General features: G+C 40.9%; 1 protein-coding gene across 4 annotated transcripts; it reads left to right on the top strand.

Moving 5' to 3' along the window:
* Positions 1-207: 207 nt before the first annotated feature.
* Positions 208-26,759, top strand: LOC110979646 (centrosomal protein 15-like). 4 transcript variants are annotated; one of them, XM_022235648.2, is made up of 7 exons: positions 208-407; positions 4,576-4,699; positions 5,950-6,024; positions 16,459-23,191; positions 23,533-23,733; positions 25,514-25,691; positions 25,829-26,759. In XM_022235648.2, exons 1-4 carry the CDS (start codon positions 352-354, stop codon positions 16,558-16,560), a joined length of 357 nt encoding a protein of 118 aa, XP_022091340.1. In that variant the 5' UTR covers positions 208-351; the 3' UTR covers positions 16,561-23,191; positions 23,533-23,733; positions 25,514-25,691; positions 25,829-26,759. The 4 variants fall into 4 exon arrangements, 1 of the variants encoding a protein (XP_022091340.1); XR_015425495.1 differs by lacking the exons at positions 208-407; positions 4,576-4,699; positions 5,950-6,024 and adding an exon at positions 9,918-9,932; XR_015425500.1 differs by lacking the exons at positions 208-407; positions 4,576-4,699; positions 5,950-6,024 and adding an exon at positions 9,918-9,932 and having other exon boundaries at positions 16,459-23,213.
* The last annotated feature ends 592 nt before the right edge of the window (positions 26,760-27,351 follow it).

Genomic DNA, 27,351 nt, shown 5'->3' with positions numbered 1-27,351 from the left:
CGATTTGAAATCGACAGTGCCAGAACCTTAGAAACGGGCCCAAACTCCTCCAAAGTTTTGGCCCGTCTCTGACCTAGATACTCGGACTTCGAAAGGTGGCTTATTTTTTGTTCACCCATATCGGCCGCCCTCAACAGGGCAGTGGGAGAAATGTTGGGATGGTGCCCAGACGTCTATTTTTACTCCCTTTAATTTACGCATGTGGATGGAGCCAGTCTAGTCAAAATGTTTACTGGTTAGGCCTACCATGGAGCTACATATAAAAAAGTGATAACAAAATAGGTACAAAACTACAACTTATTATAAAAGTGTTAAAGATTTGCTGTTATCCGAGACCTAAACCCAGTTGACATGGCAGATCGATGGCTGCAGAAGGAGCTGGAATTGAATGAAAAGCACGAAGAAATGTGAGTTGACATGATACAGTCGGACCTGTGCGGTATTTACTCCCACGGCCACACGTCCCACAGTCACACTGGGCCCCAGAACTGTGGGGACGGACGTCCACTCCGCTCCCACGAACCCCATAGCAATTGAACCTTTTTCGCCATAGGCTCTACATGACGTTTAACACAGCACGAACAGGCATACTATTCTAGTTATGTAGACATACTTTACAGTATTCTTTGTACTTTTTTGTACCAAGAAAAAACGGGCCCAAACATGCCATTTTCCAAAAAAAATGTGCAAATACACATAGGCCTAGTATTTCCTGATGAGCGGCCAAGAGTCATGCGGTTCACATGTGTACTTGCAAAGTACCGAGACCAAATGGTTGACTACGGCTGCGATCGATACACAAGACATAGAAATTCGCTGCAGCCACTTTCCGTACATGTGTAATACCTATCCACGCTGGTTGAAATGGCAGTTGACTGGGGTGCACTTGGGGTCACACTGACCAATCACAGGGCTCCCCATTATTTATGCCCAAATGGCAGGAACAACAAGCAACAAAGATTGGACAAAGATCGCTGCTTGTCCGCATCCATGCGCGGCCTCAACAGAAAGTGTTGACGGTGTGACAGCACTGTCACGCTCACTAGCAACCCAAATTTTAGCTTCCCCGCAGTAGGCTCAGCTTGCATACAGGTCCCCTGTAACAAGGCCAACCGTCACTAATGCACACCACAGCCTCGCCACGGGCCCAATGTTGCGTGTACATGTGCTCCGCATGGAAATCAATGATACCCGGGGCTGAGAACCACCTTGCTTTATGTGCATGTACACAACTCGGAATTCTCGTACGCCGAATAGTTGCACGCGCACACTGTATGAACTGCATTGGAGAATGGCTGAAAAAAGTCCACAACACTGGCAAGAATTAACGTTACTTCTGACATTATTTTCCCGTTTTTTTGTCTTTGGTGGTGATGTGTCGAATTTCTTAACCCACCAAAGTGGAGATAAGGATGCATAGGAGTTACAGACGTGAAATTGGCTCCTTGGAAAAGGTAGAATGGTTGCAAATTTTAGTTATGAAATTGTTCTCCCCATTTTTGACCTTTTATATCCTGGACTCCCTCTGTAATGTAGTAGGGTCAGGGAGTCCACCTGGGCTAAGGGTCGTCATACTTCCTGAACATTAACCACTTCGTGTTGATGATGCTGGGCCGGCATGACTATCATTTTTTCCGTTTTCAAAATCCTTCATTCAAAATTCATCATTTCATTTAACGGTCGTTTATAGCCACACGAAGTAGTCTTTAGGCACTACTCTAAGTTGATAGGTGACCTTCATTGACGCCCGAGTATTTCAGCCAGCCTTTTAAAAAGAGCCCAGATTGTGCGGTGTTAGATAACTGTCTTTTGTTCACGAACCTGGCTCAGTGCACTGCTGACCTCTTTTCAATAGGGGCCAGATTAGCGTGCAGCGGTGCTGTGTGGCTCAACGCTGCGGTGGTGGAGCGCTTTTGTCCCCGGTGGTAATCCGCTTGCTCTCAATGCCCCAAACCTTGGTATAGGGTTTCAAAACAAGGCTGGATTATCACCACTTTTGAGAGTGAAAAATGCCGGTAATGCCCAGCAGCCTGGTCTTTTGTTCGGAGTACGGTCTTTTGTTACAGGGCCCTGTTTCCTTTGTCCGAGTTCGGAGACCCCGGCCACCCATATAAACCATACATCTCCGATCCCTTAGTCCCCGGCAGTAAGTGGTTAAGACACTTCTCCGCAGGCCTTACTGGGTCCATCAGTCAGGCAATCGTACAAGAGAAAACCTCTGTTTGTGCTTTCTGAAGAAAATCTTCCCCTAAAGACCCTGTATGCCTAATAAAAGCTAACCCACAGTTCGTATGTGGAACTACTGGGCTCGATTGTATTTTGCAGCATTTAACTATATTATTGGCAAAAAATGAGTTTTTTTCTACCATCCTCACCTTTCATCCTTCAATAATCTGCACGCAGCTGCATTCTCTGTGGCCGTATGTATGTCATGTGACAAAAACAGGCGCAGCGTACGTGTGCGTAATGAACAGTTATGTTGCTTTCGATTACAGCCCCCGACTTCCTTCATTAAGAGTCTGTAGCAGCTTATGTAATAGGAACAATCAACCCTGACCTTATTTCTTTTTAATTAGACTCGCATTCAAGTGTCTCCCTCCCAGTCTTGCATTTGGCTGCCATGCACCCGTCTCTCAATTCCTGTGTCAATGGATTGCTACAAGGTTGCTTGACATCTACATGTATATACATTATTCCATATGTACATTATACACGTACATCTATATTGTTCAGTGCACTGCTCAGGAAACAGACGGCATGTGGGTTGAGACACAGCATGCTTATTGTGAATAGTCCACTAGCTCAGCTGATGCATTGTTCAATGCACTGCTCACTTGCGTGGATGATGTTGATTTCCAAATATCAGCATACAGTTTGAATTGCCACATGAAGAAGGTGACGTCTTTGAGCTTGGCCGACAAGAGTGTTTCTGATTTAAACAGGAAATTTCTCTTTTTTTCCCATATGAGTAAACCTTGCTATCATCCTAAGGTGGGCTCATTAGACAGTTTAAAGACCATTTGAAAATGAATTCTAAGGATTTTGATTTGGGGTACGACATTGTATGCGCTATTTTTAGTGAAGTCGGAAGGAAAAGCTTTGGTGAAGGATACTTGGACTCTACTACATGTATCATCCAACCATGTTCAAATGCTAAAAAAGCAATTTGTCGAGTCCAAGTTACTCGGACTAGACCAGACATACATGTACACCATGCCCTACGAATCGCCTACATGTATTTTAACGTTTGGACATGGTTGATTGTAGCATATATGCCCAACCGAATGTTAAAAGAGGCTGTTTGTAGAATCGTCGTTACTCAGACAAGTCTACTTTACACTTACAGCAACAACTTTACAGCAGTACGTAAAGCTACAGGTTTTTGAACGCATCTTAGTCAGATCAGTGGTGATCAGGGTACCAGTACATTTAGTGCACTCAAAAAGTCCACTTTCACAATCAAATTTTCCCTGTAAATGTTTGTCCAAACTGATTCCTATCTCTTTAGAAATTGTGTGACTGTGTGATTTTTTTTTAAATAAAAGTCATTTTCTACAGATTTAATCACACTGTGAACCTCGTACATACACCACGCAGCGCATGCCAGTTTCTGGGTTGATTGTCAACCTCCGTATGTCGGCTCCACCATCTTCTAAGATGGGGGAAGCCGGGGGACAGAGATGGAATCTTGTTTTTATTGTGCAACCCCGTGTAACACTAAACAGTTTCTGATTCTGAGTCTGCCTTTACTTAAAAAAAATGTATAATTGGAACATTTCCAAGTGTGTGGATGAACTTGCAGGAATATCCCTTCCCTTCACAGCTTTACAGCACAGCATGCAGACACCATTTTTTTCCCAAAGATACTGCTGCACAGGATAGTCTCATAATCAGGCAATTTAATTTCACCTAGCAGATTTTTCTTTGGATTCATGGTTATGGAAAATCATGTTCAGCAAAGGAAGTAAAGATTTCATACAGGATTATTGCAGTGTCAATTGCGCAGTTGTGCTTAATTGACCACCGTGCCCAACAGTATCCCCAACTGTAGCAGGTTAATAATTCATGTAAATCATTAATTGGATGTAGATGTTGGACCCTGAAATGGTGCCAATATGCTTGTGCTTTTTTGCCAACACGGCAACTGAACATATGCAGTGAGTGTTTTAAGGGACTTCAATATTTCATTCCAACAATCTTCATCTGATACTATGCTTACGATGTACATTGTCTAAATTGTCTTCGTGAGGTTGTATTTAGAAGGTGGACATTGGACCCACATGTACATGTAGTGCTATTTTTGGACTTTTTTCCCTTTACCCTGCAATTTAACTTCAGATTTGATTTAAAACACGAAAGGACAAAATTGCATCTGTTTTTGGTGGAAATTGACCCAGCGTAGCTTAAGGGTCAGATTGGCACCCCCATGAAAACATTCAGTTTTAGCAGAGTGCCATGAAAACAGAAAAAGACTTCATTATCATGCCACTCTCATGTATGTCCTTAAAAAAACTTCATTCCATTAGTGCTAGAAAGAAGTGAAGTTGTTTAAATTTCCTATCAATTTCTTGGTAGATTAGCAAGACGTGAGGCGCTTTTGAGACAGGCCGAGATTCGTCTGGGTGACAGCCAAGATCTAAGTGCATCAGTTGCACATCACTGGGGCCAGGCTAAACAAAGGAACCAGGAATTGTTAGAAGTACGTGAGAAGGCTCAACTTGTAGCTCCTCCCTCCCCCCCGCCCCCTGCCCCCAAATTCATTTAATGTGAAATATTTTAAACTACTTTTAGTGTTGGTCCAAAAGTTGTTGAAAATTGGTACAGTGACACAGTCTTGCCATCCATTCACCCATTATTAGGCTTGGATGGTATTTTTGCAATATTACAAAATAGTGGCTTTTTTTCCATACTGAATAATACTGACTGATAGACAAAGCTGACAAGATGCCATTCCAAGGGGCCATTTACACTCACGCAGCTGTCTCAACCTGAGAGCGTGCATGCACGTTGGCAATTGACTACTGCCTATTGGTCAAGGAGGAGTTTCACACGTGCCCGCCGCCTGCATGCGAACAGGATGGCCCCGTAGTAATGGCTTCTAATTTTGGTCGTCGGATTTGTCAATATTGGCAAACTCCGCATGAAATTTCAAGACTGCACTTACATGTACAGTATTCATGCTAATGTGTTTGTAGAAGCCCTTTAAAACAAGGAAAACCCCATATTTCATTCCATTCTTTGTGGTATGAGTCATCCAGTGCCATGTCTGCATTGCCACTGTCAGTGGAGAAATAAGACATAATTGTCCAGCTCGACTTTTTAACATGAAACTTAAGCAGCTGCCAGTCCACCTGCCAAAAGCCGTTCAAGTTTTACTAGCATTGTATTTGTGCAGTGGGCTTGGTGTAGATTTTAGAGTCTGACTGGAAGTCCCAAGCAGTGTTTTATAGGGATGTGTATTGTCGTAGTCTCAATAACTTGTTCTGTCATTTCCATTTTATAGCTTCCTGTGTTGGATTAGTGCATCGTCCTTGGGACAGAAATTAGCAAATTTACTCTTTTCATTGTATTATTATCTCATAAATAATATTTTTGTGATAATATACATGTAAGAACTGATAAATGATACACATATGTACTTCTTAATTTTAGGGGATTTCTCTGTGTTTACAAACAAACCTTCAAACCTTTGTTGGCATTCCTAGTCAGTGTCGGCTGCTTTTTGAAGAATAACACAGTATTAGTGATTATCACGGTAATCTTGTCAAAGACATCGTGGTATAAATAATGCAGTACCGTCCACGCCTACCCAGTATCAAATTGGACCACATTTTTCAAATGGCAAAAAAAAAAGGAAGACCGACCTGTCTGTGTATTTACAATGGCCCACATGTATGTACATGTACCAGTAGTGTGCTGTAATTACTGTGGGTTTTTTTATCATTATAGGAGATTGCCCAGTGCCAGACTGATGCTAAGATACAGGCAGCCAAACCTTTGTCTGTGGCCCTGACAACCCTCAAGGTACATGTATGGACCTCATAATTGTAATACATGTGCATGTATGTACTGGCAGGCTGAGCAGCTGATGAAATACATGTAATAGAAGTTTGGTCACCTTATATATTCGCATCGGGTACATAGACCATGCGACTGGTAACCTTTTGCCTGATGGTTTGTACACACATACTGCCCTGCCAGAACAGCGGGCCTGATATTGTGGTCACTTCATCTACCTGTATCCTAATGTAACCATCATACACCACTCAAACATTATAACATCATTTGATAGGATTGCTTGTGTTAATACTTCCTGTGAACAGAAATATTGATCTGCTTTTACCCAAGAGAAATCAATGCCATAAGAAGAAGATCACATCATTTTGTAGATTTTGGGCTCATGGTCCGTTCTTTGAACTGCTTGTGTGTTTGGATGTTTGGAATCGAAATTTTCCATTCAACCCAAATCTTGGAAAGAGAGAGAATAACAATGGTCTCTTTGACTTTGCTCTTTGGCTTTTCAGGTGGTCTGGTTGGAAAAAAATTTTTGGTACAGTGTGTTCATTTTGCATTAATAAAAAATTATGTTATAGCGTACCGAGGCGTGACGCCATTTGAATCACAAAGTGTAGTGCAAACAAATGGAGTACAGGTGTGCGATGTGTTGGTTCACATGTTGGATCTTGTGCTAACGCCTTATTCTCTGATGTCATGATTCACTTTGGTGCTCTGTAGCAAATGGATCAGGCAAAGTTTGAAACAAATTTTGCCCAGTGGGAACATCAAGATGTCGTACCTTTAGGTACATGTACGTTTCTGTACAGGTACGTTGCCATCCTGGTAAATGCTTGCCGAGGCTACATGCATGAAATTTATGACAATGGTAGTTTTGAAAGTACAGTTTGTGGTTCAAGTTGTAACAGCAGCCAATGCCTGTCTACCATGCATGTACATTTATTTGGACTGCTGTATGATTCTAGGCAGCATTCAATATTGGTAGCACAATACATGTACGCTGACATCATAAAGGCATACAAGTTATATGCTAGTTACACGACTGAACATGCCCCTGTTGTCTGCGACTACATTCGTGTTGTTGGGGAGGGGGTTGTGTGTTTTTGTTTTTTTCGTCGACCAGCATTTCCTTACAAATTCAAATTTGAAGCCCTAGAAATTTCTGCCACCACAGTGTTGGAAGTAAATATTTTTGTGGGTTAGCTTTTTAACCCACAACATCAGCCCGTAGGACAAAGATGTGTCTGAACTGGTAATTGAATTGTACGTCGTTATGGTTGAAAATTTAAAAAGCCCAGACCTGTGATGCCTACCTTGTTTCTTTCCAGGTGTAGCTTAGTGTAATATTTAAACACGGCCTAAATATTTACATTAATTGTGCCAGTGTGACCACATGAGGGCGCTTGTCATTAGTTCTGCAAACTCCACCACTTTTAGTGGACAAGCTGCATAAATCACAACTTGCATTGCACAGAGAATTAAAGAGTAGTTTCAATCAGGGTTTAGAATCAATGCCAAATGTGCGATGTAAATGAACACCAAACTGGAAGCTTGAAATCGAATATGCATAGTGAAGAATTGTGCATTTTTTTCATATGGAGTAGATTTGTTTCTCATTTTCATGGTACAAGACTGGCCAGAAATCTAATTTGAAAGGAAAAGTCATTCAATCTGGTTTCCAGCGTACCCAACAAAGGTGTATTGAGTAGGGATTTGTGTCAGATTGTGTGCAAGTTCATGTGGGTGTCACGTGGTTATGGTGTATTTTTTTATGGTGTATTGGTGTTTTCATGACACTGCTGTCACCATTTTATGATTATTCTCAGGAATCTTAAATCCAGCTGATTTGTGAAAGCACCAATGTACGTAGGCTATTCATGTGCACATCACTTATCAGAGCCTACAATTGAAGCCAAAAAGTGATGAGACAAAATGATCTAGCAGGATCAGTGTCACTCTGCCATTTCCAGCTTTAGATAAGACAAGGTCAGATGAGAAGACACATTCATACTTGTAGTTTAAAAGCTAATAACTAGATCAAGAACATGAAGATTTTGCCTGTGGGCCTTCTGTCTTTACATTTCCTTCAAATATTTGTCCAACCACTTCTGCTTGGACAAATACCAAACTGGGTCGGAAATGGCAGACATGAGACTGTAATTTCACACTCCGCTTTTGTGGTGGATGCTAACACCAAGCAAACAAAAACTGGAAGTTTGTTGCACAACCCAGGGAACTTGTTCATTACAAAAACCTTAAAACACGTCCAGATTTCTTTTTTTCAAACACAACTGACTAATAATCTTTTTACCTTCAAAGCTCGTGCTGTTTTGATTTCTTTAGGGAAGGAACGGCTTGCTCTCCGGGTAATTTATTTGCCTCCCAACACTTTGGAAATTGGAATCTCTTATCACAACCCCCTGGAGAGACATTGTCAATGTCAAACAATAGAGGATGTCTCCCATCATCAAACGCAAACCTTGTATCATGTACACACCTGCACCAGTATATTTTTTTAACCAGCAATTTTAAATGTCTAGGTGGCTTAATTTTGATTTTGGCAGTGAAAACTGAAGCCTTTTTTCCCATGCTACTTAGCAGAAAACATTGACTGGTGGTTTTAATGAAGACTACGTGTATGCAGGACTATCTCAGTCATTGTCTTCAAATTAAAACGTGTACATGCAGAACTGTGAAATTTGGTTGAGAAATAGTTTGAAAAAGATCCCCATTTTTCTCAAGTCCCAATTTTTGTTGGCCAGATCAGCAGCGGTTCATGTGCGTAATGCAGGCAGTATTTCAACTGCACTAAATTCCTGCAGTTTAGTCTTTTTGAAGCATGGCTTACACAGTAACACACTATTTGAAGTGAGGAAAGTTGGAGTAAACACAGTGATTTGAAGCTAACCCACTACTGCCTTCCTATTGAGTCTGCCGTACCAATAGGTTAATGTGAAACCCCAACCAGGAAACTCAACCACATGTACATGTAAGTTCACTGTCGATAAATGAAGTTGACTAAAACAAGAGTTGAACCTGCAGTCTGTGTCCTAATGAAACTGGCACTCTTCCAAGTGAGCTGCATGTATGCAGGTGTATGTTGGCAGTCTCCAAAGTACCGTATGCATGGTCAGTGGTCTAGCGGCGCTTGATTGGGAGCCTCACTGCCCTTGCATTTACCTGAAACAATTCCACGACCATTTATGACCTGTATTTATATCAGAAGCATCCCGAAAGCTTCATGGATTTAGGAAATTTTTTTCTAAGCTTACATGTACATGTAGTTCCCATCTGTATGCTTTGCTATGTAGTGTTCCTTGTTGGGAACAGGAAACAAAGGATGCGTGTACATGTGTGATTATTCTTTTGTTTGTAATCTGTGATTCATGTTTATTAGCTGTGTGCGTCAGCTGCACTAGGTTGTGATCATACAAGTGATCAGGACGCATGCTTGGCTTTTTCCCAAGCCCATCCCCTCTCTGGGATCAGCCCCTTTTGCAGGGAGATTGGAAGCTTTAATTTGAGCTCCCCGCCATTGTTTTGCCAAAGAGTGGATACATGAGAGGGCGGAAAAAAGAAATTGGAGGATACGCATCAGAGACAACTGAGTCTAGTTGCACCATCCCTCTGGGGATTTTTTTTTTTGTGATAGTAAGCAGACAAATGACTCTATTTCTAAGTTTTGAATGACATCATCTGCGCTGCATGCTGGGCATGCGTGCGTACAGAAAGAACAAAAAACACACCATTAACAATGAGCTTCTGTAATAAGCTAAGCAGGCTGTTCCGTGAGTGAATATTACTCCCTCATACATGTGTAAGTGCACACCTATTTGTTAATACACGGATGGCTAATTTCCTTTCAACTGTATACATGTACAAGATCTTTCGGTTTCGCTCACATAGAGCTGCAACAGGTAACCATATTGCCCAATCACTGAAGCTGCAAATAAACTATTTCTGTCTCTTCATGTATTAGTCTTTCCAATGTGGATGTTATTTGGAAAACTGTGCGAAGTTATCATGTGGACAGATTTATGAAATTGATATTGTTGGGCAGTTGTAGGTACATGTATCATTCAACATAAAAGCCAATCTATAAATGTAGTGGGCTGCTTAATGACACTTAGTCTGAGTTGGGGCTTTTGTATCCAGAATGAGCACTGGGTGGTGGAAATACTCGGGGAATTCATCACATCAGCACCATGGCAACAGTGTATTGTCCATGAGTCACTGGATCCTCTCATCGGGGAGTAGGTGTGTGTAGGTGTAGATGTACAATGCTGCTGGCTTCACTTGTGCCTCAAGAAGGCTGAGAAGCATGGAATAGATAATCCACACAGTGTGCGTTACTGTGAAATAGCCTGAATATCCTGTGTTGAAATTTGCTGTTGATGGTGGGGCAGGGTCATTGTTCAGTAGTCTAGCAGCTTCCAATTGAAGCTGGCACATTTCTGATGATTGCCTCCCAACACATGTTCATCAGCTACATTATGTACTTGGGCCCACTACGCATCCCTGGGATCCAGCACAAGCCATCCTGTCAGTAAAGTCTCAAGTCATTCAAATCAAGTGTGACAAAAGACATTCCCTTGATGTTCACCCTGTCACCGTTGACAGGTTTGGCAAAAAGAACTTGTGACTCTACCTGTGACTGGACTTATTATGAACTTCACTGCAAAATATCCAAAAAAACAGCTTCACTGTTCAGTTTGGAAATTTGGAGGGCAATCATGTTTTAAAAACCTCTTTCAGAACAATCGGGGGGGGGGAGGCCTGGTAGAAAAAAAACTGAAGCGCCACAAACTTGCAGGCATGTACAGTCATCCAAGTCCTCCTAACCAGATGCATGGTGGAGGAAGTGATTTCAGGTTCAATGTATACTTCTGTACTGCACCCTACTTCAGTACTGATAAGGTTGTTTGTTGAAATTTTATCCTCATCATAATCACGAAGTGGAATAGTAAAGAAACTTGTGCTACACTGGTTTGTTTGCTTAATAACATCCAAAGTACATGTACTTGCGTTCATGCTCATGCGTACATGTGTATGTCATAAACTACAAACATTTTATCTATTGTTTTTGTGGAAAATCCGGATTAGGCTGAGGCTACCTTTAGCAACGTTCCCAGAATTGTACATGCGAAATGCTTGCGAAGGGTTCATAGTCTGTCTGCCTACATTAAAAATGTGGATGGCTCCGAGTCTACAAAAGACCCAGAGCTGATTGGTATGCTGGAGTGTGTGCTTTTGTGCATTGCAAATACTCAGTTTGCACAGCCGTGTGTCTGTGTGCTAGAGGGGCACATACATGTACATGTGTACGAGTACCAGCACATGTTCCTATGCCACGGATTTGACAGATCTCGATCAGTGTCCATGACATGGAGAATTCCTCTTTAGCAACTGCCTTAGTTTCTCCAATGAAACCAATCCAATTGCAGTGCACTTTGCATTCATTGTCCAGTTTCCATGCTTTGCTCACCTGTCAAATTTGGGCTCTGTATCTGTGACATCACTTCAGGAAGACACTGCTCATTATAGGAGATTATCTGTTTAAAATGTGTCCCTTAATTTTGCTGTTAAAACTTTTAATGTGAACACTTTGGTCACTGGCCTTCAGTTATGTCACACGTACTTAGTATATGAAAGAACAGTAAATCAAAGAAAAGAAAGATTAAAGTGCACAATATAAAAAAATGATAGTGCTGGAACTGGGAGCTGTAACATCGAAGCTCTTCCTGAACTGGCATCATGCTTTGCTCATGAATATGCAAGTTTGTGCATATTTGTGCAAAATGCCCTTTCAATTATGCAAAAAATGGCATTCAAATATAAGGTTAAATGGGACACACAGGTACATGTACATGAACTTGTATGTACAAGGGCTACAGAGATGACAAGTGTAGTTTTGCACATTTTGGAATGGACAGTTAGTGTGATATCTCACAGAGCATTGACCCAACATACATGTAAATGTACCTGTTGTGATGCCCCTTCCAACGAGTTGTCAACGTACATGTACATAAATAGTAATGGAAAGCCTTAGCCTCAGAGAGCCTGCAAACCACCCTGGGCAAACCGGACATAATAATAACCAGCCGTTACTGTAATCTTTTAGAAACTAAATCACACAGGTTACAAATTATAAATCGTCCAATAATTACATGAACTTAATCAATGCATGTTGGTTACATGGGTTGTTATTATTTGAGATATCTGAATATTCATATCATATGTGTACACATGACAGTGAAAACGTGTATGTAATAATTATTGTCAGCAGAGTGAATTTGCTCATTTTAGACGGAACAAACTGCAATGCATCCTCACATAGCTAAATCCACCAATTTCAGTATGCTTTAAATATACCCTATAGGGAGTACATGAAATACATGTACGCATTGGATGTGAATAATTTATATTAAGCACTTCGTATTATTACATGAATAAATGATTCACTCAGACGATTTCAAATCTTTTTTTTACAGCATTCGACTGGTTCAATACAGAGAGTCAATTCTCATGAAATTTTTAATGAGAATTTTTTTTTAAGCTTCTGTGGGTATTAGGCTTGTTGAGCAATCGGAAAAAATGACAGAAAATGTTTTGGGGAGCTGACAGGACTGTTCAGGCTCAGAAAGGCATTGGTCATCACGGAATCCTGGATTTACTCATTTTTCTGTGCGCCATGCTTACAGCCTTCATTTTCTGAAAAGGAGTAAACATTCTCAGTGCACATGGACGTGTACCAGCTGATTTCCTTGCTTTTTACGTGTTTTTTCAACATACTGTATTTTTTTTTACATACCAAATACAGACCACTATGTACATGTCATTATGTACAGTGCATAAGCATGTACAAGTACAACGTGTATTTAACGTTAATCTTTTTGGAAAGATAAAGTGGCTGTATGAGAAAGGCTGGGCAGTGGCTTTAAGCTTTTCACATGGACACATAATTTTTCCCGTACCATTACCTCAAGTTGAGTAATTTGGACTCAACCAGTAAGCCACAGCTATTTCTACCGGTATGTACATTCATGCACTAATATGCCCGTATGAAAACTGTGCAAGAAACATGTAGATCATTGCCTAATTGAAGACAGTTCATAGACGGTCTTGTGCCCCTGGCCCCACCGCTGCTGCTCATGATCAAAGTGTCACTCTGTTCTTGGGAAAAAAAAACGATCAAAATATGATTTACCCGAAGCAAAAGGTTAACTTTTTTCTGTTCTGAGCTTTTGCCAAAGGTACATGTACTGTACATGTAGGCCTACCCACTGCATATTACACATTTATAATTCATTTTAATGTATTCATTTATACAGCAGTATGACCAGCCAGAAAAAAAATTTATGGGCAACAATTACATGTACATGTTTAATAGTCTTTCACCACCTCCGCAAAAAAAAAAGATTCCTTCAAACACAACACATCAAAAATAGGGATAAAAGAGACTTTTGCTCTGGATGTGCTGTCCAAACCAGAAGCTGTTTCCACTTGTATCGATTCCAGAGGGTGCTTTGGATTAATCACTCACCCAACCCCTTTGATCTTTGATGTACCAATGTGCTTTTAACCCCTTGTTGCTACATGTAGCTTCCATTAACATAAGGCACGCAGGTACATATACATGTAGTGGTGTGCTGGATACAGCATCTGCTAACTTGTCTAATATGCAAATTACAGTGTAAGCATACATGTATATCCATGGGCAATTCTATGGTGTCGAACGCACATTTTGGATGCTTCAACAGTGTGAATTAGACTTACATGTATAATCTTCAGTCAGGTTTTCATTTTGATAAAAGGCATTAGCTAGCTGGTACGTTACTGATTTAGTAAAAATTAAATTACCCCTCAGCATTATGACCTTTGTAGAATCAGACTACCCTGGTGTCGGCCATACTCAGAGAAACTTAATTTTTGGAGTTTCCATTTTTGTATCACAAACTCTGTGACGTGCTTGGGCCTTATGTAATCTTCTTCCTGTGTTGACAGCCGACCATTGTTGATAAACTTCAGGATAAGACATGTTTTTATCTGATTGAGACTTTCAGAGAAGCCTACTGATACATTGTACATAACTGCTACTGAAGGGTTGGGCTTCCTTCATTGTACTGGCAATGCACAGTGCATTACCGCCAGCAGTGCATGGTTTTGACGGTGTTGGATGTACAGGGTGTCAGACAAGCACATTGGACACCATAGTTTTAAGAGTTTGACAAAATAATTTAGGGAGTCATGCTAATGTTCAGGAAGAGGGTTACTTATTGTGCTTTGTATTGTAATTTTGGCACTCTCCCAAAGGGTGTATTGTGGAGATAAAACCTATGTAAATTTAGTGTCGGACGCACAGTACATAAGAAAGATAAGTTTTCTGAAATAATGCATTACATAGAAATTCAGAAAAGGAAATGGACATTGATTTCTGTCGTGTTTAACTTACTGGGTCATTCTTCAATCTGTTACAAAATTGGACCAAAAATTTCTTAACAGGCTAAAAAACAGAAAAGACTTTCAGTGGGGAAACTTTAACCCAATTTCTTGGTATTTAAAACTAATTTTCAGTGACAAATAAAAGCCAAATTCTTGAACGTTGTCAGAAATGAAATATATTTGAAGAAAGTACACTCATATAGAATTTGTCACATTTGGACCATTTTGAAATGTTGACCCAAAGGTTGATGATTCCGTGGACTTGCCCATATACTCGGAGGTGTGTGATTTGGACATTATATAAAAGCATGTCCCTGGTATTGGTTGATGTTTGGCGTGTTTTATTCAGGCACCACCAGTAGCACAAAATCTTAGGAAGTAGGGTCACAACGTCTCTGTACACAGGATGTTTTACTTTGTTTTGATTCCCCTTTTAAAATTTCTAGTTTATTTTTTTGCCTCGTTTCTAACTAGTAAAGATGGCAATACTGATGTATTTTAACTTTTTTTGTCATTCTTACAAACCAGATGTCAAATAGACCGACAAAAATATTTTATTTGGAATAGTCCTCCCTATCGAAACAGGAACAATGGATTGTCAGCTAACAATCATTGTCCTAGCATGGAGGAAGAAATGGTCTTAGAGAAGTGTTTCAGTTTGGTTTGATACAGGGGTCCCATCCTGTACTATGTGCATCTTGTCATTTAGATATCTAAAGGCTGAAGCCAAGTCCAGCCCCGAATTTTCCTTACTGTTTTGTGAGTGATGTTGGAAAAGCATGAAAACATGCAAGAAATAATGGAGAATCTTGCTTGTATCCAAGTCAAAAAAGGGTCCAAGGGGTTGTGGTGTATAGGTTGATTTAATTAAGGGTTTGTTTATCTATTCCGAACTCTTCAGTCATTTAATGAGTCCAAAGTTATCTGCAGCAGTTCCACTCGAAAGCTCCAAAATGCATTTATGCACCAATTTGTATGCAGAAACCAGCTGTTACCTTGATGCATTGAATACACGCAATGAATACGGAAATTAAGGAAATTCAGTGTAGTATTTGAGTACCTTTCCATAATTAGGGTACGGGTATTTTTCCATACAAGTACTTTAAGAGTACGAGTACATGGAATTTTTTTTCTTGAGAGAGTACGAGTACATTTTCATGAGTACGGGTAGAGAAAAAAGTACTTGAGTACAAGTATTACAACATTATCATAATAAGTAGAAAATAAGAGAGTGACTGATTGTACCACACAGGCAATGAGTAGAATGAACAATGTGTACACTTAGGGTTAATGGCCATATTGTTGATTCAGAAAGTGTATGCGTCAGCAGGTAGAACACATGGGTGTTGGGAAAATTAGTTTTTCTTCATGTGTATAGGGCTATCAGGTTTTGATGGCCTCATTGCTTTATACAATGAAATACACTGCTGTGGCTTTTTTTATGTTAACGACGTGTACATGTATGGAGTTAAATGGGTGGATGCTTAACATGTTTTCATTGAAGGCATCACTCCTACCAAAGTACAAGTAACCGGGGGAAATTTTTTCTTGAGAGAACGAATACAAACTACACTTGTTGGAGTTCTATAAGTAGAAGTTCTACAACACTGCTTGTCAGTACATACATTATTTGCAGTCATCTGTGGGGTAGTCATGCCTGTGCCAGTGCCAAGATATGGGCCTTGCCATGCCTTGAAGATAAAGATGTCCTGGAATTGATCAAACCACTGTGACAGATTATCAGTGTGGCCTACCCTGTCTGGGTTCCAGTTGAGCGGGATTGCATCATTGCAGGACTCCCAAGTTCACAGCTATCCTGGTCCATTGAGATACATGTAGCATTGCTTGATCAAAGTAGTGCTTATTTGCTTCAGGAGATTGATGGCTTAATGCACAGATGTGAAAATAACCATTGTATCAAGATTAGGACCGAAGATGTTTATGCTCAGCAACCATTGAAGATGTCCTGTTCTTTCTTCTTCCCCCCCCCAAAAAAAACAGGAAAGGTACTGGGACATGGTGGAAAAGGAGATGCCAGAGTGGAAGGAAGAGGTGAAGAAAGCCGCCAAGAGGGACAGGAGCAATCCCCCCAGTGCCAGGTAGCCTAGAAGAACAGGAGGTGCAACTCTAGTTCCTCCAACGTCCGATTCATCACCTGAGCTCTTGTGGTGCTGCTGGGAATCACTGGGCCTTCTCACCAGCCGTCGGCAGTCTCCTGAGAGGTGCAGAAGAGGTGGTGGCCCTCGCAGTGTCCAATGGCAAACCCAAAATTGAGTGGTGCATCATGGAACTAGCCTTGACCTCCAAGAAATGGTTATTCCTCAGATCCTGAAAGGCTCTCAAAATGTCCGAAACATAATTCCACCCCAGGAGCATTGATCCCTTTACTCGTCTCTAATGGCAACAATAGCAACAACAGCAGTGACCATTAGTGTATTATTTGACCAAGTACCATGAAAGTTGTAGGAACAGTTCTTTGAGACATCCTGGTGGAGATGAGTTGTACTTTAAGAAAATTTTGAACAATTAATTGCCAAGGAGTGCGATTGAATAACCTCCCCCCAAAACACTGAAGTTACATAATAAATACAAATTACATAATACATGTTTACACTGTGTCTGTTTTAAAACCAAAACCTCAAAGAAAAAATGAACAAGATTTACTCCCAAAAGGCCTGTTTGATGCATTCCCAAGCTCTCCAGGCCTGTAGTCTGTAGTCTTGACCACAAGAAAGAGGGTCATGATTGTTTCACGAACCCAGCTACATTTAGGAGGAAAGAGAACAACCATCAGCTGTTTGGGAACCAATACCAAAACAGATCTGTCTGGTGAGAAGCTGCCAAAAGGGGAATCTTCCTGTTGGAAGGTAGGCCCGCTGAGTGGAGCATGTCTTTCAAGAAATGTCTCCACAATGCATGTTTGAAATGCGCCACATTCCTAATACCCGGAACATCCTGTGACCATTTCTGCGTGGCACAAAAACATTCTCTAATGGGCATCATCCTATCATGTTTTTCCATATAAAATAACATGCCTAGGTCTTGATGGGGCTGTAATGTATCTTTCCTCTCTTTTAGTCTGTCTGCAGTACTAGCAAGTGATTGTAATTTGTTCATAATGAGATCCTCACCAGAGGTTTGGATGTGGGTGAGAGACTGTGACAAAACAGTCCTTTTTGGAGATTAGCTACATTCCCTGAGTCTTTGTGTGGAAGACTGGAACACATTCGATGCATTGTTAAAGAATATGGTTGATTTAATTTAAATGAAATACATGTACATTTATTTATGTTTTAACAAATCTAGGTGTAAGTACTCGGCAACTTAAGCATACAGGGACGCGGGCTCCCGCGTCTTGATGGTATGAGCCCAAGCACATGTTGTATGCAATATTTGTATTTAATCTAGTATATTCTGCTGTGTCCTCCGCAGCTCACGCTGATGCCATTTTATTGATGGAAGTGACCTTTATGCGATTGATGTGCTGCATATTATTAAGTGGCAGATTCAAATCCAGTGCAGTTGAAAGTTAAATATTAAAGGTGGATGGTATTTTATGATGTATTTAGGGAAGAAAAATGAGCATTTTCAGACATAAACAGCTCAAAGACTTTCACAAACCAGTCAAGCGGAATGTCAGTAGGCAGTGCACAATTGCCAATCCTTTCAGCATTCCAAATCTTTTCAAAACGCTCCCTTGCGTGCCGCTGTCACATTTTTTGAATGAAAACATCTATTAGTGTTGACCGGGAATCCAGTACAATAGAGTGTGGGTGTTTGCTATCTGTATACACCTGTTGGCATTACAAAGGCAGAAAAATACTGTTACTAAGTAGGGATATTTGTACGTGAGCGTTTTCGTGTACATGTGGAATAACAAATTTCATTCGGGAGTTTGTACACACCATGAAATTTCAGGCATGTTTGTATATACATGTAAGGCGGAAGTGCATATACTGTACATGGTTGATTGGTACATTTCCCCTCCTGTTTTAGGACATTAGAATAATGAAGTTGTAATGGCCCAAGGATGTATTTAGAATTTGTGGGTGGGATTTGTCAGGATGTTTGTTGCATGAGCAAATGACGGATGCCATTGCAATATGTTTTAAATGATCTCTCCTTTGGTAATCTACATACATGTACACCAACCCTTAAGATACCTGTCTCATCATGTAACCCAGAAAATGATGCTATTTTCCTCCTTCAAAAAAAGGGCCGAGAATTTTGCTTGGAAATTACGTTATGGTAGATAATTAAAGCTGAACATAATGGCGAGTCTTGAGTAACCTGGTCATGGTTTCCATTAGGATGGATTTTGACAAGTCCGGAAAGTTGAAAGTTTTAAGTCCAGATTTATTGTATCTCTACCATAGGTAGACTTGAGGGATTGTTGGGAAATGAGCATGATATTGTATAAGAGAGAGATTACATCGCTTGCAATAGGAAATGGAGTGTTCGACTTGGCTACATATAAATGTAGTGTAAAGTCGCCTTTCCACCAAGTATTGCGTGTCCTTCAAAATGGCTTCGGGGGCGATTTTGACGGCCGCCTGCGTGATGTTTATGGAGTCAATTTTTGTGTCCTTGAAAGTGAAACGCATGAACGCATCGTATACGCAACGCATGCAAAACCCATTCATATAGAAAGGCGCTTGAAATCGACAACCCCAATAATTGTTACTGTTAAAGCACGGGTTGGAAGTCAGTCTCCTTTGAGAGTCGGAGGATAAATGGAGAAAAAGCACCACCTGCTTGAAATCCATAACCAGTGTTACCGAAAGCTGCGATTTCGCTCAAACAGATGCGCGTGGCTTTTGCATCTTTCCGGTTGATGTGCACATTACGTGTTACGTGTTTACCTGTTTTCTTGGTAAAAGAGCATAGCTTAATTTGCATTTACCCGGAATTTGGAAACAGTTGTAAAGGTCACGACACATACAGTTCTGTGAAAGTATTCCCCTAGCACGTCAAGTCAAAGCGTGTCAAGCGGTTCGTGTATATACATGTTTTTTTCCCATTTCGCTGAAAGGCAAACTCAATCCAGGCTCAACTTGTGGTCCAGATTCCATTGAAGAATCGTTTTTAGCGATTCCGGGAACAACAATACTCATGATAGAGGATATTCAGAAGTAAAACGACCGCTTTCTAACTTCATACAAGTGCATTTCCAGAAATGTCTTCGTATACGAAAAGTTGTACTTTGTGAATGGCAATACTGGCGATTCGCAAAAGTGTGCCTCCAAGAGTTTGCAACGCGTTGACCAATCACAGTGCGCGAAATCTCTCGACCCTTTCCAAACGCACAGCGGGTCGAGAGATTTCGCGCACTGTGATTGGTCAACGCGTGGAGGCGCACTATTGTGAATGGCCTGTATTCAGCGTTGCTCTAGCTGCGGATTCAACATATACGTCCAGTTAAAACCCAATTTACTTCAGCGTTCCCTTGCGTGAGGTAGCCCTTGAAAATCATACAACCCCCCTCCCATCCGTACATTCAATCAAAAAAAAATTGTGCAAGTTTATGTGACAGTGTCCATCGTTGGTTTTACAAAAAGTAAGTTAGTTCTCCCCCTTGATGTAAATTAGGTCGTTTCTCTGTAAAGTACATTGCCTGACTCAATTTTTCACAAGTGGGTGCGGATTCTTTAAGCACTGTTGTATCGGCACACACGTCTAACAAAAACTATCTAAAAATTATGTGTTTGTCCACGCCCCATTTCAGAGAAGCGACTTCATGTTTTTTTATTAAAAAAATCTTGAACTGGAATAGGACTTCGTCAGCACTCAGAGACTACAAAATATAAAAACCGTCACGTCTATAATAAATCCTTCCTCATACGGTGTTGGAGCTAAGGCTTCAGTCCTCAAGGCCCAGGCTTTGACCCTCGAACCATTAAGGCAAATATTAAGGCCGATGCTTATCCCTCGAGGCCAAGGCCAATGCTTGTCCTTCAAGGCCAAGCTTATCTCTGAAAGCTGAGGCCACTGCGTATCCCTCGAGGCCAGTGCTTGTCCCTCAAGGCTGAGGCCAATGCGTATCCCTCGAGGCCAGTGCTTGTCCCTCAAGGCTGAGGCCAATGCGTATCCCTCGAGGCCAGTGCTTGTCCCTCAAGGCTGAGGCCAATGCTTATCCCTCGAGGCCAGTGCTTGTCCCTCAAGGCTGAGGCCAATGCGTATCCCTCGAGGCCAGTGTTTGTCCCTCAAGGCTGAGGCCAATGCTTATCCCTCGAGGCCAGTGCTTGTCCCTCAAGGCTGAGGCCAATGCTTATCCCTCAAGGCCGACGCTTATCCCTTGTTAATGTTAATCTCTCAAGGCTGAGGCCAAGAAAGATAAACTCCTGTTACAAATTGACTGCAAAAACACAAGTCCAACTGAAGTTATTTTCTCCAGAACAAACTCATTGCACAATAACAACCAGAATCATACCCTCTAAACTACGGAATTACACATTCTGTGACCAGTTTCCTCAAGTATAGAACTAGAAAGAAAGTTCCAAGGAAGTAAAAACCTATAAACCGGTGTGTGATAGATTTTGAATTCAGTGATTGCATACACTGGCAAGTTGATTCTGTTTTACTGGACAGAGTTATGTTACTAAATTGATATATCTCTGCGTCGCAGCACGAGTTTCAAAGGAAAGTTTTAATATAAGGGTAGAAAATATGATGAGTATTACGTTATTGGAGTGCATTTTTGAAGGGGGCACGCTATATTACAGTGATCTAAAATCCAGTGATAAATGACAAGCGAAATGAATGCTATGTGACAGTTGCTCAATATGGAGAGTGGCCCATAATTTGACCTCTAAGTGTAATGAGCATACCCCCAGTTCCCGAGAGCAGATTACTCAGAGCATGACCAGCAGCCTAAGCATAGATGTTCTACGTGTTTATCATTCGATCATTCTCGTATCATTCTATCTCCCAGGCCATGTGGCCAAAGGTTCATGATGCACAGAAACCTAGCTTTGTTTTTGAGGGGGGGCACTTTGTCCTGAGCCTTTCATGGCAACAAAATGTGATGCTGTGCTTGTGAGTACAAATGTGGGGCTGTTCCCTTCTCCATAGCAAAAAATAGATTAAATAAGACACTACAGACTTTGCAGACAGCTCCCCGCTGACCCCATGTCGTCTGTTTGCAGAACTGCAAAATCACAAACAAATTTATCTGGAAAATGTTTTTTAAGAACGCCCAAAAAAGGGGCCTTAAGTATCAAGGCTCTGAAATTACAAGGCAGTAATCCCTCAAGGTGAAGGCTTAGTCTTTTTCCCTCAACTCGAGCCTTAAGGCAGCCTTAAGGCCAATTAGGCTCAGCATCAAGGCACAACATTACTACCCTTAGATGCGAAGAGAAAGCCCCCATACCCTTTAAAATCAAACTGTTCTTGGCTTCAACATCAAAGTTGTGGATAATATTGGAGAAACGAGCACTCACGCTAATTTTGAAGGCCCCGACCACTAAAATAAGCTGCTTAAGATGCTTGAAATTTATCAAACAAATTAAGAAAATCCATCCAAAAGCAAGGACTGTTAGGCTAGACATAAAAGAATGGCATAAAAAAGTGCACAAAAATAAAAAATACTGACATTACTGACATTAACACGTTCCTGACATCATAACTGTCACGAGAACCAACGGCCATAATTAAATTGTCAGCGAAAAGAACAAATCCCCAAACCACTCAACAGGTGACGAGCAGCAGAATCATTTTTATTATAGTTGATCAGCGATCAGCGTTGTTTCGATTGTGTCATTCATTCTAGCGCTTTGATTGTTTTAATTTCGGGAAGTACATTTCTTTCCATTTCCTAGCCGACGAAGAAGTATAATTCCTGGACATTTCTACATTTTCTTATCAACAAAGAAGGCAGTAAAGGCTGAAAGAACAACAAAAAGAAGTAGTTTGATGTTCATTCCCAAATTCCTTGTTCGTTTATATTTACATTTACATTATTCAATGCGTAGAATGGCGAATGAGGGTCATATTATAATTCCTGCCCTGTGGTCACAGATATTATTTTTATTGCGTATTTTTCTTATATCCTTTACGTTTACTGGCAAAGAATCGACTACAAATGATGGAAATTTTCGTTACTGCTCTTAATTCGCACAAAGAAAACGGGCAACATATAACCCGATATTCCAGGGGTTTTTCAACACATCAAAGAAGATTCTTTACTTTTTGCATATTGCGGAAAGAAATGCCATGTCAACAACTCACGGAAATAAGTCCAAAAGACTTGACACGTTCACGTTTAATACGAAATGTAATGATATAAGCAAAAGGAAATGAAGGACGAAACGAATTCGATTTTTCAATATAACGCCGATCGCCACACGAGACAAATTTACTGGAATTGCGGTAAATTTGAACTGCACGTTCTGCAGTGTAAATGGAATCCGTTGGTTGCTTTATTTGAAATCGAAATTCGGATCGAACTTGGAGGTGTTCGAGGACAAAATTAAAGTATTGTTCTGGGAAAATGATGGGAAAACCTATGTGTGCATCGGCATGATCGGAGTGCAGGCGGATCTATGAATGTTATGTTGTGTTGCCTGAAGATGCACCTACAAGTGCGCGTATATACATGTACATGTTTAGCGTGTTCGCCTGGGTAGATACAAAATACATGTACCGTGATTTTGTCCACATCGCCTCTGGCACGGTTCCCGGCAGACAAAACCGGCTAGTAATTTGCATACTTGAGATCAATTCTAGATCTGAAGAGGTATTCACGTGAAAAGCTTCGTGTATGTCATTCATACAAGGGATTTCCCTTAAAAATTCTCGTTGTCGAAACGAATAGATGATTTCGACCTCTGAACCTTTTTTCCAAGCAGCGGTCGTTCCAATGCTAATAAAAAAAGTCATGAATAGATGCGTATAGACTTTCGGTATGCATCAAGGGGTGGACGCAAAAAATCGCTGGGAAAGTTCTTAAATTGGGAATTCGGGGAAGTTAAAAAAAAGATTTGAAAAATGATCATGCCCAATGGGCAACGAAAACTTCATCATTGTAAGTTGACCCAAGTGTTGATTGGAGCTACATTGTATTTCCTGTTGTTACAGAGGGAGAACAGCCTGCAGATGTAAGGGCTCCAAGGGTAGGCCGTTAAAGTCCGACGTTACCGCGCCAACCAACATAAGGTTGATCAGCTTTTAACGGACTCGCATCGCAGTGCCGACGTTGCGTTTGGCTCGCTGAAGGACCTAATTTTCTCTGGAATCTGCCGAAGATACCGAATCCAGCAGTAAATCAACATGAAGAAAGTTAGTATTTTTTTTCTGACGTCATTGGATTGGCGTTCATTTTCAAACATGGCATGACACTCGCTAAGCACTAAGAAGGGCCTAATTTTACAATGAAAGAGCATCATCGACGGGAGATGTTTGCCACACCTTTTTTTAGGATTAATCTCTGATCAGTTATAATCCTACGTGTGATTTGTGCTTTCACGTTATGTTCATCATCGAGTCTTTGGGTTACATCGACGCGGCTATCAACAAGCCCGAAAAGCAAGCTTGTTGGTTTGGGAGCTGAGACGGAGGACAGCGTATCGATATTTGGCCAGATATTTTTGATGTACAAACACTTCCCTGTCTTGTATAGGTATTGGAAGTGACATTGTTCCGTACGCTTGAGCAAGTCACACCCTCTCCTGTTCACGCATGCCGTTTCGTCGGGTCCTAATAATATCTTTCTTGGTGGCAGACTGTTTTTACGTTTTACCAGAATTTTTGTCGTAAGTAGTTTTTGGTTTGAAAAGTATCCGCAGGTAAGGTGAAAGGGGAGAGTTTAGTGAATGTTCTAAATGTATGAGTGCGGTAAACCCATTGCCACATGCACGAAGCAAGTGCCAATTAAGAGTCAGGTTCATTTGGCATTGTCACTCGGTGAGCCACGAGTTGTTACGTAGACCCTACCGATATTCACGTACGATCGTGAAAGAAGCACATGACTTTTAGCCGTCATTTTGGCATTTGCATTTTAAATGATCTGTTTTCTTTCTTGCTTCAGTTGAGAATATGTTCATCTATTGCCTGTGCCTCTATGTTAGCATTTCACTTTTTTCTAATGTTGACTACATTCATGTTCACCTAATGTAATTCTGTTCTGTGCCGACAAGATGCTAGCGCAAGATGACGAGAGTTATAGAATTAACATCATGGTGGTGGCACAGTCTTTCCCTGCTTTCTATATTAAAGAAGTTCTTACGTAGTGTAATATCAGAATGAGCTTTTATGTAAAGTTAATGAACTTAGTACTGTTTTTCCAAATCTGCTGCCAAAGCACTGTGTGTGCGTGTTGTTTTGTATGCGCTTGTATATGATGCCTTGTGGGGTACCGGAACAATGGAAGGTACCGCCACTAGGCCAGTTTTGATCCTTGTGGGGTACTAAAGTGGTACCCCACAAGAATTTCACGAAATAGATATTTCAAATTTACTCAAAAAGGAAATTGAAGTGTTTCAAATTGAAGTGTTTCATATGAGGGACATACGGTCGAAATTTCAACCCAGGAAACTGAATTTGGTCGAAATGGCAGTGATTTGAAATTTTTTCCGTGTTGTGCGGGAGTTTTGTACACGAGAACAAAGGAAATACCCCACTAGTATACATATGTACGGGTGGGTGTACGAAGGAAAGACAATTCTTTTCCAGTTCATGGTGGCCATAAATTTAATTTTGAATGCCCGAACACCGACCGTTAAGAATGCCAATTACGTGTCGAGGACATTGCGCCACATTGTGTCAATCTCGAAATGTGTTAAAGTGTTATGAATTGGCGACGGTCACAAATTTCGCATCAACACACCCTCCGTTTTTCTTGCGCCTTTATCATCGTAAATTCCCTGTTCTCTACTCTCTCGTGCGTGCCCCGTTCTGTATCTTTACCACCGGCGTTCCATTTCACTTCGTCAACGTACAGCTAGCACCCCCCCTTCCGTCAATTGCTTACGTTTCAATGTCTTTGAGTGAAACACTTTCGACGTATTCCTACATGCCTGTTGATTGGTTTCTTTCTCGTTGTTTGCATTATGGCATGTAGGTACTTGTCGTCCTCCTGGTCTGCTTGACACTACTGCAGCTGGTAGCAAGTCAGTCAAGTACCCCTGCTCCGAGTACTGATGCCATGTCCTCAGCGGCACCGTCGTCAGCAGGAGGAGATCAGACCACACCGAATCCGCCAGACGCTAGTACCACAGCCAAGCCTCCAACCCCGACAAGTGAGTGCAGCCAATGGTTTACTCTCCCCCTCCTCTATTTTACCTGAGTCAATGACTTTCCAAAGAGATAGTGTACTTAATTAAGTTGAGATATCTAGATTAAACTTGACAAATTGATTTTTTTTTTTCGATTCCAGGTGGCTCAACTCAGGTGTCGGCTGTCCTGTCTATCCTTGTGTCTTCTGTTCTCATGGCGGTTTTCGCAAGGCAATAAGTCATGAAAGTTGATACATACAGGTCCACGATTTGTTTAACCTGAATTGCAAGCTTGATTTATATCGCGAGTTCGCTCTCTTCTCTTCAGACATTTTGAGTTCCTCTGTGCTCCGTGCTTTTGTTTACAATACCCATGAGTCTGCAAGAGAAAAGGCACTGTGGACGAATGAAACTATCTGAAGTTGCCATACCTTCGTGGTGTTTCCTAAAATCCAGTAGGGAACTTTACTGATACGTGGATAATCTACAGCCTTGCATCTTGTAGATAAACGTCGGTGTACTGCACTCTGACGTGATGCCGCGGCCATTTTTGAAACAGCTCCTTCACGGTGTGAAAGCAAGAATGGCCATTGCATATGATATGCAGTGAGATTTTTTAAATTAAAGTGGGCATGTTCTTTGATTTTGTATTTATTCACATATTTTTAATTTCTCTTGCTTGTATTATCGCATCATAATCACGTTGTTAGCATTATTTAAAAAAACTCACTGATTTTATCCGCGGCCATTGTTTTAAGCCTTCTGAAAACGCAGTGCACTGGGTTTGCTCCATTCCAGAGCTCTTCTGTTCTGCGGTAGGATTTCCCGTAGGCTTCGGCCAAGGATAATTTTACTAAAGCTATTCGGTGTGAAATCAAAGTGAAAATGTCTCGACCAGTGCATCTAAATTTTCATGTTCTGATGGTGTTGATTTGGAAGTCTCCCACTCTGAATTCAAGTGTGTATATATTCAGTTTATATCTGTACTTCTGATGGCAACCACTCAGATTCGGATCCCTTTTCAACGTAAGAGAAATGAAGCAGAATATAACGTGTACCTTTCATAAAATAAAGACAAGTCAAACTGTGAAAGATGGTTCGCGTTTTTATTTGAAAGTCCTTGTGATGAAGACAGGGAAAGTTACCCGTCATTCTTTTCCTGTGCCCAGATATTCCCACTGGACGACAACCGGGTTTCTGTGCTATCAAAGAGACGTTATCGTTGCGTAATTAAATAATGGAGTAAAAATTTTAAAATTGTGAGATTCTGCTATTCCCTGTCATGGTATTTGTGCAGTTATTCTTTGTAAACTGAGTTTTTGCAGGAATGTTGGACCAATGGAAAATATTGACGCCAAGAACCGAACCCAAGCTAGCTACTTTTTAGTCAGAAGAACCGTTCAAATCTGTCAGGCGCTTTTTTTTTGTTAAATACATCAGTTGATTAATTGAACCGGCGATCCATTTGTGAGAGTTAATTTGCTTTTAACCGTATCGATACAGATCAGTATGTTTACCACAAATCGATACTGTCTCATATTGAATCTGCACGACAACCTTGCGTACAAAATGGGGAATAATACGTTTAACTGAGATTGATGAGGAATTATATATTCTCCAATGGTGTGACAACTTGCCCCCTGACGGATTTTTTTTTTTTTTATTTTTTTTACTGAGAATACTT

The sequence above is a fragment of the Acanthaster planci genome, linkage group LG01, assembly GCF_054643075.1.
Source record: "Acanthaster planci isolate LZ-2023a linkage group LG01, COTS_SCS, whole genome shotgun sequence".
NCBI lineage: Eukaryota > Metazoa > Echinodermata > Asteroidea > Valvatida > Acanthasteridae > Acanthaster > Acanthaster planci.
Note: the sequence above shows the minus strand (reverse complement) of the source record. Positions and strands in the feature narration are given on the sequence as shown.

Bases quoted from the DNA above. Each gene is read 5' to 3' on its own strand.
- LOC110979646 (XM_022235648.2), top strand. From the start codon at position 352: ATGGCAGATCGATGGCTGCAGAAGGAGCTGGAATTGAATGAAAAGCAC. The intron at 408-4,575 runs GTGAGTTGACAT...ATTTCTTGGTAG, and splicing joins AATGAAAAGCACGAAGAAAT to ATTAGCAAGACGTGAGGCGC. The intron at 4,700-5,949 runs GTACGTGAGAAG...TTATCATTATAG, and splicing joins GGAACCAGGAATTGTTAGAA to GAGATTGCCCAGTGCCAGAC.